Below are 14,208 nucleotides of genomic sequence, written 5' to 3' on the forward strand. Positions count from 1 at the left end.
AAAAATGAACGGAAAGATGAGACTCATTTGTCCTTTCTAGACAGTGGAGTAGAACTCTTCGCACATCTAGGCTCTGCAATATCTCATCTTGCTTCTTCAAACCAGTAGGATAAAAAATAGGTAAACTAACCTCTTGGTTGATATGAAAAGCTGACACAACCTCAGTAGGAAATCTCAGCCTCTGAGATCCTTAAAACAGCTCACCTACTCGGTGCTATCTTGCCCTCTGTCATCCCTCCTATCTGCCACATCCTCAACCTATCACTCTCCACTGCAACTGTCCCTGATGCCTTCAAACATGCCGTTGTCATCCCCATCTCAAGAAATCTTCACTGGATCCCATGTGTCCCTCCAACTATCGCTCCCATCTCCCTCCTCCCTTTTTTATCCAAATTACTTGAACGTGCTGTTCACTGCTATTGCCAGGACTTCCTCTCATCTCATGCTATTCTGGATCTGCTTCAGTCAGGCCAGATCCAAAGGCCTCTACTCTGTCCTCATCCTTCTTGATTTGTCTGCCACCTTTGATACTGTGGATCATCGCCTACTTTTTGATATGCTGTCCTTATTGGGTTTCCAGAGTTCTGCCCTCTCCTGGTTTTCTTCCTATCTCTCCCATCACACCTTCAGTGTATGCAATTCCCACTATTGATTGGTGTACCTCAAGGCTCTGTCCTGGGACCACTCCTTTTCTCAATCTACACTTGATCACTTGGAACACTGATCTTCTCCCACAGCTTCCAGTATCACCTCTATGCTGATGACTCCCAGATTTACAGAAACCCAGACCAGAGTCTCAGCCTGCCTGTCTGACATTGCCACCTGGATGTCTCACCGCCATCTAAAATTGAATTTGGCTACAACAGAGATGTTCCATCTTCCCATCTAAATCCACCTCTCCACTTCCCTCATTCTCTGTCTCTGTGGATAACACTCTCATCCTTCCTGTTTGGTCTGCTTGTAATCTTGGGGTCACCTTTGACTCCTCTCTCTCCTTCACCACCCAGATACAACATATCGCTAAAACATGCTGCTTCTTACTCTGTATTATTACCAAACTCCAACCCTTCCTCTCTGAGCACACTACCAAAATACTTATCCATGTCCTCATCACCTTGCACTTAGACTACTGCAACTCGCTACTCTCAGGCCTTCTGCTTAGCCATCTCACTCCCCTCCAATCCATCAAGAATTCGGCTGCATGACTCATATTCCAAGAAGGCCACTATACTCACGTTACCCCTATCCTAAAGTCACTTCATTGGCTTTCCATCCGTTTCAGAATACAATCCAAACTCTTCTTGATGACCTACAAACACACTCACTCAGCTGCCCCTCATTATCTCGCTTCACTTATCTCCCTCTTTGTTCCCCACTGTGAGCTCCGCTCAGTTGGTAAATCCGTCTCTTCTACCTTGCTGTGCCATATGCTTGGAACAAGCTGCCCAAATCCCTATGGCAGGCTCCATCTCTGGCAGTATTCAAGGTCCAGTTAAAAGCCCACCTCTTCGAGAGTGCTTTCAATTCCTAACTCCTCTCATCTTGGGTTCTGCATCCCCAACCCTATGTCATGTCTTGTTTGTCCAAGTTAGATTGTAAGCTCTTTCGAACAGGGAATGTCTATAAATGTCAAAATGTACAGTGCTGTGTACACCTTTCGGCACTATATAAGTGAGTAGTAGTAGTAGGGCTCTTTTGCAAGAAAGAGCCTGCAATTCTGATATCCGACTTGCGGAGACTTTCATCACCAGGAATACAGTCTTCACCGTGAGGTCCAGAAAAGACACCTCATGGAGAAGCAAATATGGAGTCTTGGACATGCCCTTCAGAATGATATTAAGATTCCTGGATGGAAAAGACCTGCATATTGAAGGACGCAACCTGAGCACTCCCATCAAGAACTGGGTCATATCAGGGTAATATGCCAGATTGTTTTCCCCTTTGAGCCCGGAAGAATAAGAGGCCCACCACCTGTACAGTCTTGAGAGACACCACTGTTAGGCCCTTTTCTAATCCTGGTTACCCAAGTCTTACTATTAGCCCTCTATATAAGACAATTTACTTTTCATCATGTTATTTTTCTTAAACACCCTCAGATTCTCAGAGTGGTACACAAGCAATGGCTTGAACCTGAAGTCCCCACTTGCATTTCCACATAACAAAAGAGAGAGTCAGCCTGTCCTTCACTGGCTTGTGTCCTGGCAATATTTTTTTCTCCTGAGTAATGTAGTTGTAGGTCCTCTACGGCAATTTTTTCCAAAATAGGCTGGTTTTATCACAGTTGAACACTTACTGAGGAAGAAAACACTCAGCCTTTACATAGTCACTAAATTCTTGCACTTATTTCTCAGCAGTTTCTTGGTTCGAACTAGAGTTGCACGGGGACAGAAATCCCACCCATCCCCGCCCGTCCCCGCCAGGATCCTCTCCGTCCTCACCCATCCCCGCAAGGAATTACCTCCACCCCCGCCCATCCCCATAAAAAGCAGCAATTACTTCTGACAGGATCATCAATTCCAGTTTCTTTTGTGTTTGCGCTGCTGTTTTCCTTGTGGAATCTCTTTGGTGGAACCCTTTTTTTGTTTTCTGTTCAGGTAATTAACTTGTAAACCCCCTCTTTTACTAAGGCTGACGTGTCCATTATATTATATAGACGAACCCTACTTCCAAAGCCTTCCATCCCCATGGAGTCATGTTGGCTAGCAGGGGGTCGCCGTGGGAGTCCCGTGGGCCAGAGAGGGGTCCCCGTGGAAGTCCTGTGGATTAGGGAGGGATTCCTGTGGGACCCCCACAGGACCCACGGGATTCCCGCGATCCCCGTTCCCGTGCAGACCTCTAGTTCGAACTTGCAGCCTCCTCATGCCTAACCACACTATGTATGCCACTTCTCCTCTTAAATTTCTCAAACCACCCTCTACTAAGCTTTGAACACATCAGTATCAGCACTCGTACCAGGGGTTTTCTTTAACAAGTCTTCTTGTAATCGCCTCGCTTTTTCACAAATTATAGCCTCTGCATTATCAGCTGTTTCTTGTTTATACAAATCGGCAACAATCTTTCCACTTCTTCAATAATCTGTGATCTTTGTTTAGTAAGAACTTTCAATCATCTGTGATCTTTGTTTAGTAAGAACTTTCACTCCTTTTGTAACATCAGCTCCCTCGATCACCTCTTTATTTTTGAGTATAGTAAAAATCATTGATTTCACCATACCGAACTGCATAGCAAGATTCGACACACAAACATCATTTTTATGTTTGGATATGATAATTTTTTTCACCTCTATCGTTGTTCTAACAACTTTTCTTTTCACTTTGCTTCTATCACTATCTTTCTTCAGCCTGTGGCTTATTTAATAACAAAGAAAATCAAGAAAAAACTATAAATTTGAGCAGGAGTGTGGACTAAGTGGAGGCTACAGCCACTCTCCCATCATACATTTCAGCCTACAGAGCACGTGGTTGCCAGTTTGCCTGTTCGGGAACAGGAACCAAGACTCTTGGAAACTGGAACAATTTTTGTTCTGGAACAAATTTGTTCAAGATGAGTTGTTTGACAACCAAGATTCAACTGTACTTTGCTCCAGGGGCGGGGGAAGGGAGGAGAGGAGACTAAGAAGCAGCCCATGGAAAACATAAAAGGCAGGGCAAGGAACAGAAAGGAAGCCAGAGAGAGAGAATTAGGTCACTTGAAGCTATTAAAAGGCACTGATGGAGGTAAACCCAAAAGGGTTTAAAAGGAAATGGGGTTTTTTTTCATTTTCTTTTGATTTAACTTTTAGGTTGGCCAGAAACTTGAGCAGCCTGTTAGAAGAACTCCTGCAGGACCAGTGTTTGGAAAGAAGCAGCTACGTATTATGCCAAACTAACATCAGAGAAGTCCAATACTGAAGTTGGAAGTTTTCTTTAAACTTATCACTGTTCTCTGACCTGTGGAGCAACAGACTCAGGATTTCTGGACTTGCCACTGTTTTCAGACCTGAGGAACAACAGATTAAGGAGTTATGGACTCCTATCAATGTTCTTTGATTGAAGGTTCACTGGCTATCGCTATATGTAGTATAAAGGTTTATTTGGTTGTCAATTCCAGCTGTCTCTGCTGTGTTTGACCAAGTAGCCATCCTGCAAATTTCATCAGGATGAATCACGTGAGATTCCACCCACGACTCAGCCACATTTCTTGCCAAGAGTACTGTAAGTCAAATTGGCAGCTGCTTGCCACGGGTGATGTAAGTTGCGGAAATGGTCCTTTGAATCCATCGAGCGATCGAGGAATTGGACGCCGGCCTATCATGGTGAAGCGCAGCAGTTAGAACAAAAAAGTGATCAGACAGCCCAGAGCTCAATTTATCTTTTTCAAATAAAGGAGCAAGATCCTCCGGATATCTAATTTGTGGAAGATCTGATCTTCACGTTTCAAACCTGTCTAATGAAAAGCTGGCAATCTAACCTCTCGATTGACTTGGAAAGCCAAGACCACCTTTAGCAAGAAGGAACGTACAGTATGGAAGAAAAACACCCACATCTGTAATATGGAAAAAAAGATTCTCTGCATAAAAGAGCAGAAAGTCCAAAATATACTGTGCTGAGACAACAGTGACCAGAAAACCTGTTGTGATCGTCAGACCCAGAAGAAATACATCCTATAGTGGTTCAAAGGGAGCCTCATCAAGGCCCTGTAAAATGATATCAAGAGGCCACGAAAGGAAAAAAAGACACAAGGGAGGATATGGACAAAGCATCCCCCTCATACACCTGGTCAGATCTGAAAGAGCAGTAAGCAAACTACCTCCTCTGCATGCTCGAAAACATGCAAAACCTGCAATCTGAATGTGCAGAAAAGCCATTGCCAGACTGCTGATTAAACTCTGAAGGAAAACCAGGATTACCTAACTGGGAGCCTGCTCCGGCTCCACCCAATTCCTAGCACCCCCTGTGAGAAAAGCACTCCCGAAGTTCCCACAGGAAAAAATGGAGGTACTCACAGTCTCTGTAGTGCCTTTGCTTGTCAGCATTTGTAAAGCAGCCGAGTGGAGAAAAAAAGGACTTTCTGCCTCAGAAACAGCTCCAAATGCACAGAAATGAAGATCTTCAGACTGCCAGCCAGCCAGAGACCGACTACACCCTCCGTCCCCACGGATTCTCTGCTACGCAGTTTGGGGCGGGAAAGGCAGTCTGTGCATTGAAACCCAGGTGGGTTTCTGTCCAGAAGCACTCAGTCTGTGCTAGAAACCTGCAGCAGGGTCCACGGCCAGCAAACTCCATGGGAAGGAACTCTGGGTATTTCCTGAAGGTGGCACACAGCAGGCTGGCTTCACAGATCCACCAGAGTTTCTCTGTGAAGTTGCAGTCCAGGAGTGCAGGACTGCATCCTTTTCTCCGACAGCGGACCATCAGGGAGAGGTCTCAAGGCACTGAAGCACCGAGAAACAAAGTTTAAGTGAAAAAATAAGAAACAGAAGCAAAGCAATAGCAAAAGACTTCTGCTCGGACTGTTTGCAGAAATTGAAAACGATTCTCACATGGGGGGGGGGGGGAGTGCAGCATGTGTTCAGTAAAGATATACATTTCTGCAACATCCGGACTGCAGGTTGGGATTGAACACCTAGCGTATGGAATCCGGAAGGGACGTAACAGAAAGAATGTTGTTGGGAATTTAGAAATAAAGGATTTTTTTGGATCTGCTCCTTCTTTAAAGCAATTTAAACAGCAGTATTTTGTAAATTCTGTAAGCATTTTAAATTGGACAGTTTCAAACCACAGAAAAGAACATTACTATGGTCAAAGTGAGGAAGTTTACATAGCTGCTCCATCGGTCTTACAATTACAGATCATTTTGCTTATTGGTGTACAAATACTGTAGCTTACCTGATGCAATTCCACAGTCAACCTACACATCCTGAATACACTACCATTGCCAAATACTGTGATTGGATATTTTGCAGCTATAAACCGGATATTACTTGCCAGGTGTTTCTAGGATGGAAAAAATAAAAAAAAGTGTTAAAATCACATATATGGTTCCCCAGAGAGTTGCTTACATAGATCGGAGGTCACTAATTGCTCAAACTTCAAAATAATGAATGGCATTACCTAATAATGGGAGAACAGATATTAGTGAAGTATAGTAAAACCTTGGATTGCAAGTAACTTGGTTTGCAAGTGTTTTGCAAGACAAGCAAAACATTTTATTAAATTTTAACTTGATATACAAGCAATGTCTTGCAATACAAGTACAGTATATACATTACAACACATCACAACTGAGCCGATGGTTTTTCTCTCTCCGACACTGCAAGAGTGTAGTGACTGTTCTAAACAAGCAGAGTCTTGCAATACGAGTACATACAGTATACAGTGCTTCCCCGCGAATTCGTGGTCCTGGTCATTTGTGGTATTTTCCGACCATGAAGGGGAGGCAGGAGAGGTCAGCAAGAAAGGCAGGAGAGGACAGCCGGAGCGCCGGTGAGTAAAGGAAAATCACTCACTGTATGCTCCGTCTGCCTCTTCTTGTACTAAAGTCGAGCCTCACTAATTAGGAGCTGCTTGTCAAAGCAGCTCCTGATTGGTGAGGCCCGACTTTAGTACAGGAAGAGGCGGTTGGAGCATACCGTGAGTGATTTTCTTCACTCACCGGCACTCCAGCTTCCCTCTCCTGTCTCCCCTGCCTAAAAAACGTATTTGCGGGGGTTCCTAGAACATGCATCATATCATCACAACTGAGTCGATGGTTCTTCTCTCTATGATGCTGCAGGAGTGTACTCAAGGTTCTAAATGAGCGAGGTCTTGCAATACAAGCGTATAGTATTTTGTATTAAAGTTTTTGGGTTGTGGAATGAATCATCTGAGTTTCCATTATTTCCTATGGGGAAATTCGCTTTGATATACAAGTGCTTTGGATTACAAGCATGCTTCTGGAACTAATTATGCTCGCAAACCAAGGTTTTACAGTAATGACAACTGAAAATTCAAGGCTGGTTCAACATCAAGATCTAGTACTGCATAAGTTTGCAGCACCAAACTGTGCTCAGCTCCTATCCTGGCAGTGAGAAGTAGACTACCCGGCCTTACATGCATCCTTTAAACTAGTTGCAATATTTCTTATGGTATTAGACAGTATCTCACAAATTTCTGGAAGTCGCAGCACACTAAACCCTGTGCTGCGACTAAAGGGCATCCAGAAATGCGAGAATGTCAATGTGATGTTGTCACGCGTATGCGTCACGTCATCACGCTGATGTTTGCATATGGGCGAAGGCCCTCAGCCGCCAGTAGGGGAATGATACCAAAAAAAAAAAAGAGACGCTTGTAGAGAAGGAGAGGCGCTGGCGCCAGTTGACTGCTTACAGAACATGCCTCTCGCCATGAGAAGCACATCTTGTAGGCAGTCAACTGGTGCCTCTCCTCCTCGCCAGCATCTCGCAACACACCTGGAATCTGCCGCAGCACACAGTTTGCAATACACTGGTATGAGTATCTTGCAGAAACTAGATACATTTTACTTGTGAAGTTCTATCAAGCAAGATTAAGAGCACCATGAAGCAAACGTGGGCATTTTCAGTGTGCCCCAACCAGAAAATGATAACACCTCTCATAGCTGTTTCCTAGCCTTTTCAAATCTAAGGCACACACTGGAGGAAAGGTTGGAGAGCGGAGATATGATAGAGATGTTTAAATACCTACGTGGCATAAATGTGTGTGAGGCAAATCTTTCATTTGAAAGGGAGCTCCAAAATGAGAGGGCATCGGATGAAGTTAAGAGGTGATAGGCTTAGGAGTGATGTATAAAAATACTTTTTTTTACAGAAAGGGTAAAGATGCATGGAGTCTCCCAGTAGAAGTGATGGAGAGAAAGACTGTGTTTGAGTTAAGTAAGCATGGGACAGGAGGAGATAGTAGATGCTGCTTATGGGCAGACCATTTGGCCTTTATCTACCTTCATGTTTCTATGTTCTATGTTTGTATGTTACAAGTGGGTGCAAAAAGTTCTCAGCCCAACCAAGAAGGGAATAATGTGGAGTCATGAAACTTACAAGTTATTTCAAATATTTACCCCTAAGTAACACACTTGGGACTTAATGTTTGAAGTTTCTGTAACCCTTCCAAAAAATACTCTGCTGTCTGGTCACTGAAATACGGCTCTGCTGCTGAATCACCTCTGGAATCACTTGAAAACTGTCACCCTTTCAAATTCTTTTTAGGGTTTAGAAACAGAAAAGTGTCAGTTGCAGCTAGATCTGGTGATTAAGGTGGATAGGGTGAACAGAATGCTAGGAATTATTAAGAAGGGGATCACAAACAGATCGGAGAAGGTTATCATGCTGCTTTACCGGGCCATGGTGAGATCCCCCACCTGGAATACTGCGTCCAGCACTGGTCGCCGTACTTGAAAAAGGACATGGTACTACTCGAAAGAGTCCAGAGAAGAGCGACTAAAATGGTTTAGGAGCTGGAGGAGTTGTCGTACAGCGAGAGATTAGAGAAACTGGACCTCTTCTCCCTTGAAAAGAGGAGACCGAGAGAGGACATGATTGAAACATTCAAGATAATGAAGGGAATAGACTTAGTAGATAAAGACAGGTTGTTCACCCTCTCCAAGGTAGGGAGAACGAGAAGGCACTCTCTAAAGTTTAAAGGGGATAGATTTTGTACAAACGTAAGGAACTTCTTTTTCACCCAGAGAGTGGTGGAAAACCCTTCAGGGATTCAAGACAAAGTTAGACAAGTTCCTGCTAGACCAGAATGTACGCAGGTAAGGCTAGACTCAGTTAGGGCTCAGGTCCTTAACCTAGGGGCCGCCGCAGGAGCGGACTGCTGGGCGCGATAGACCACTGGTCTGACCTAGCATCAGCAATTCTTATGTTCTTATACCTGCTGTACACCACCTTGGGTAAATCTCTTCATAAAGGTGGTTAAATAAAGCCCAATAAATAAACACGCACGTGTATATCTCCATAGTCACTGAATTAACTTAAGGCCTTCATGTGAGAGAGAGGAGAAGGGGCTAGTGGTGAAAGTCTTTTCTAAAGTACTGAACATTTCATTATCTTCATCACCTTAAGCACTATGAATAAAAAAACTACCTTCAGATAATCCAATTGCAAAGTTAAATAAAAATGACCAACCACCACTCAATCCCGGGTCTTGTTCCACGCCTAAGGAATAGTACAGTATTAAACTTTTGTCAATATCTGATAATAACCAGAAAACACAATCTCAAGGTATGTGTGAGTTCTGAAAGAACCTATAAATTTAAGTAAACCAGAGCTAATAGAGGAAGTATTAAAGATAAACATTCCGCAGAGAGCTCAAGAAATCCTATGAAAAGGAGGAGAGAACAGCATTGTGAAACATCCAAACTATGATTACAGCAGATAACTAGAACGATGCAGTATTCCCGTAACAAGCAGTGCATGTCTCTACGCCCATAAACATCTCTAGAAAAAAAAAAAAAGGATCACATATGAGAACGTATAAGAAATAAAAACCTATCGGAATTAGGATCAATTAAACTTTAGCGCCGCCACCCAACTTCAATAGGAGCACAGAACTATCATCTCACAATCCTTTCACTCACCCGGTAACATTGACACAAGGCTACCGCCATTTTGGGGGAAGAACGAGTGACTTTCCCGCGCAGCATTCTGACGTCACCCTCTTCCTACTTCCTATTGATGGGCGGAAAGCAAATTACTAGCTGGCGCTGTAATAATTGCCTCAAAAACAGGACGGGATGCGTTCATGAACAAGCATCTATTTGTATTAGCATATTCTTGCATGGGTTAACTAATCTAATAGGATAATTCCCCCACCCAGCAAAAAACTACATTCATAGATATACATTGGTCGTCTACAAGGATTAAGAAGGAGCAAGTTTTCTGTTTTTGGAACCGATAAGTAACTCCAGATGATACAGCTATATTTGAGCTGACACAATGTACCAGCTGCTAGACTAATACGACTTTACGCATAACTGACACCAGCAGCGGAGTGAAGTAGTCAGTAAAATAAAAACCTGGCAATTCCAGAGCAGATATAGGAGAAAAGAAAGCCTTCCTGTCGCTGTTTGATGACGTAAACGACGGCGTGTCCTTATCACCTGAAAACTTCTGCCTTCAGTTTCTAGAGAACGTTTTCCTCTACTGTTCTGTTCCGGGGTTTGTTTTTCGTTGTCCTTTATATTGTCTCTTTTTAGTTCGCTTTTTATTTTAATAGTGATATTTTAATGTTTTCCTTTCCTCTGTCCCCTTCTGCATCTTTCCTCTCTCGGTATTCCCCCTTTCTCATATGTCTTATTCATTTCTAATCTCCTTCCTCCTACATTATTTCCATCTATTCTCTCAAATGTCGTTTACCTGTTTATAGTGTAGATGGGCGCACAAACATGGTGTTAAGTGAGCATTAATATCCTCCTCCATCCTCTTATCTCTCTTCCTCAGAATAAGTTCATTTTCCCTCTCCCCATTTTTGCTAAATTCTCGTCCTACTTTTGCTTATTCTTTTCCTCTCTTCTACGCTTTACAGCGAATATTGCACACCCTTAACAGGTGTTCTCCGTGGACAGCTGACGGCATTGAGCGGTCCTTATCAAATAGCTCAGATTGACCTTTACAAAGGTTTCTGAGCATGTGTACTAGGTTCCTCTCTGAATGAATCCCTTTGAACGTTCCATCCCTGTCCGTTAATATGTACAGAGCTATAGAGATTGAAAAAGCACAGTTACTTACCGTAACAGGTGTTATCCAGGGACAGCAGGCAGATATTCTTAACACATGGGTGACGTCACCGACGGAGCCCTCGGTACGGACCTTTTAACTAGAAGTTTCTAGTTGGCCGCACCGCGCGTGCGCGAGTGCCTTCCCGCCCGACGAAGGAGTGCGTGGTCCCCAGTTAGGATAAGCCAGCTAAGAAGCCAACCCGGGGAGGTGGGTGGGACTTAAGAATATCTGCCTGCTGTCCCTGGATAACACCTGTTACGGTAAGTAACTGTGCTTTATCCCAGGACAAGCAGGCAGCATATTCTTAACACATGGGTGACCTCCAAGCTAACAAAGAGGGAGGAGGGATGGTTGGCCATTAGGAAAATAAATTTTGTAACACAGATTGGCCGAAGTGTCCATCCCGTCTGGAGAACGCATCCAGACAGTAGTGAGTAGTGAACGTGTGAACTGAGGACCAAGTGGCCGCCTTGCAGATTTCCTCGATGGGCGTGGAACGGAGGAAAGCCACAGAAGCAGCCATAGCTCGGACTCTGTGGGCCGTGACAGATCCTTCCAGTGAGAGACCGGCCCGAGCATAACAGAAGGCAATACAGGCAGCAAGCCAATTTGAAAGTGTCCGTTTGGAGACAGGACGGCCCAAACGGTTGGGATCGAAAGACAAAAAGAGCTGAGGGGATGTTCGGTGAGCTCTGGTACGATCAAGGTAGTAAGCAAGGGCACGCTTACAATCCAGCGTGTGCAACGCCTGTTCTCCAGGATGCGAGTGAGGCTTAGGGAAGAAGACGGGAAGCACAATGGACTGGTTGAGGTGAAAAGCCGAGACCACCTTGGGAAGGAATTTAGGGTGGGTACGCAGAACAACCTTGTCATGGTGAAAAACAGTGAACGGTGGGTCGGCAACCAGTGCATGCAGTTCGCTAACCCTCCTGGCAGAGGTGATGGCAATTAGGAAAAGCACCTTCCATGTAAGAAGCCTGAATGAAGCTGTGGCAAGAGGCTCAAACGGAGGTTTCATGAGAGCAGAGAGAACCACATTCAGGTCCCAGATGACGGGAGGAGGCTTGAGAGGCGGTTTGATGTTGAAGAGCCCTCTCATAAATCTTGAAACCAGAGGATGAGCCGTGAGGGGTTTTCCGAGAATAGGCTCGTGAAACGCAGTGATGGCACTGAGGTGGACTCTGATGGAGGTGGTTTTGAGGCCAGCGTTGGACAGCGAGAGCAAATATTCCAAGACAGTTTCCACCGCCAAAGAGGTGGGTTCTTGATGATGCCGGAGACACCACGAGGAGAATCTGGTCCACTTCTGATGGTAACATTGGAGAGTGGCCGGTTTCCTGGAGGCGTCCAAAATGAGGCGGACCGGTTGAGATAGATTCTCAGGAGAGGTCAGCCCGAGAGAAACCAAGCTGTCAGGTGGAGGGAAGACAGGTTGGGATGTAGTAGAGACTGATTCTGCTGTGTAAGTAGAGTAGGAAACACAGGAAGAGGAATGGGCTCCCTGGAGCTGAGTTGAAGCAGAAGGGAGAACCAGTGTTGACGAGGCCACCGAGGGGCGATGAGGATCATGGTGGCATTGTCCTTGCGGAGTTTGGACAAGGTCCGCAACATCAAAGGAAGTGGAGGGAAGGCATAGAGGAACCGATCCCTCCAGTCGAGCAGGAATGCATCCGGGGTCAGACGGTGAGGAGAGAAGAGTCTGGAACAGAATTGGGGCAGCTGATGGTTGTGAGGTGCTGCAAAGAGGTCCACCTGCGGAGTGCCCCATCGAGCAAAGATGGAGAGTAGAGTCGGAGGGTCCAACGTCCACTCGTGAGGTTGAAGGATGCGGCTGAGATTGTCGGCCAGAGAGTTCTGTTCGCCCTGGATATAGACCGCCCTGAGAAAGAGATTGCGGTCCGTGGCCCAGGTCCAGATGCGCAGAGCCTCCAGACAAAGGGGGCGAGATCCGGTGCCGCCTTGCTTGTTTATGTAGTACATGGCGACTTGATTGTCTGTGCATAGGAGGAGGACTTGAGGACAGAGAAGATGTTGGAAAGCCTTGAGGGCGTAGAACATGGCTCTGAGTTCCAGGAAATTGATGTGATGACGACGCTCCTGTGGGGTCCAAAGTCCCTGGGTGCGTAGATCTCCCAGGTGAGCTCCCCACGCGTAGGGGGACGCATCTGTGGTGATGATCATAGAGTGGGGGGGCAGATGGAAAAGTAGACCCCTGGAAAGATTTGAGGAGTTCAACCACCATTGGAGAGATTGCTGAAGAGATGATGTCACAGAGATGGGATGAGAAAGAAGATCCGTAGTCTGTGACCACTGGTTGGCGAGCGTCCACTGAGGTGTACGAAGGTGGAGACGAGCCAGAGGAAGGACATGCACTGTCGAGGCCATGTGACCCAGGAGGACCATCATCTGTCGAGCAGGAATGGAGGGATGCATGAGTACCTGACGGCAGAGATGGAGCAGGGTCTGCTTGCGATCGGAGGGGAGAAAAGCCCTCATTAGCGTGGTGTCCAGAACTGCTCCAATGAATTGAAGTCGCTGGGTGGGAAGCAGATGCGACTTGGGGTAGTTGATCTCGAACCCCAGGAGGTGGAGGAGAGAGATGGTGTGATGAGTAGCCTGTAGCACAAGTGGAGACGTAGGTGCTTTCACCAACCAATCGTCCAAATAGGGGAACACCTGGAGGTTGTGAGACCTGAGGAAGGCCGCTACCACTATAAGGCACTTGGTGAAGACCCTGGGTGAGGAGGCGAGGCCGAACGGTAGCACCTTGTACTGATAGTGGTGGTGCAGTACCTGGAACCGCAGGTAGCGGCGAGAATGTTGATTGATGGAGATGTGAGTGTAGGCCTCTTTGAGGTCCAGGGAACATAGCCAGTCGTGTTGAGAAAGAAGAGGGTAGAGCGTGGCAAGGGAGAGCATTCTGAACTTCTCCTTGACCAGACACTTGTTGAGGTCCCTGAGATCGAGAATGGGACGGAGGTCTCCCGTCTTTTTGGGTACCAGGAAGTAGCGGGAGTAGAATCCCTGCCCCCTTTGATCTGGAGGTACTTCTTCGATGGCATTGAGAAGGAGGAGGGATTGAACCTCCCTCAGGAGGAGGGGGGTTTGAGATGAGTTTGAAGCAGACTCTACGGGAAGGTTGTCCGGAGGCAGAGTCTGGAAGTTGAGAGAGTAGCCGTGGCGGATGATGTTGAGGACCCACTGGTCCGACGTGATGACTTCCCAACGGCTTGAGAAAATGGTGAGACGACCCCCGATAGGCTGTGGAAGAGGCAGCGAGGGTGGATGACTGGCTATGCCCTGGAGAGAAGAGTCAAAAGGGCTGAGATTGTTTAGCAGGCTGAGGAGGCTTGGAGGGTTGAGTGGCCTGAGACCGAGCCTGGGCATGGTGCTGCTGTTGACGGGGTCGCCGAGATTGTTGGGGAGGTGGATTGAGTGGCCTGGCTGAGAACCTCCGCTGGTAAGATGATTGAGGCCGATAGGGTCGAGCA

The 14,208-nt window shown here is 46.0% G+C and overlaps 1 protein-coding gene across 4 annotated transcripts in view; it reads right to left on the reverse strand.

The window, feature by feature from the left end:
• TIMM44 (translocase of inner mitochondrial membrane 44) overlaps positions 1-10,568 on the reverse strand; it is a 109,005-nt gene extending 98,437 nt beyond the window's left edge. Inside the window, exons 1-2 of one of the 4 annotated variants that reach the window (XM_033953629.1) lie at positions 10,355-10,568; positions 5,868-5,975 (exon numbers count right to left, since the gene is read on the reverse strand). In XM_033953629.1, coding sequence (XP_033809520.1) covers positions 5,868-5,975; positions 10,355-10,417 — 171 coding nt within the window. In that variant the 5' untranslated portion in view covers positions 10,418-10,568. The other 3 variants (XM_033953628.1, XM_033953631.1, XM_033953630.1) reach the window with 3 other exon arrangements.
• Positions 10,569-14,208: the final 3,640 nt, after the last annotated feature.

Source organism: Geotrypetes seraphini, chromosome 8 (assembly GCF_902459505.1).
Source record: "Geotrypetes seraphini chromosome 8, aGeoSer1.1, whole genome shotgun sequence".
In the NCBI taxonomy this organism is placed as follows: Eukaryota; Metazoa; Chordata; class Amphibia; order Gymnophiona; family Dermophiidae; genus Geotrypetes; species Geotrypetes seraphini.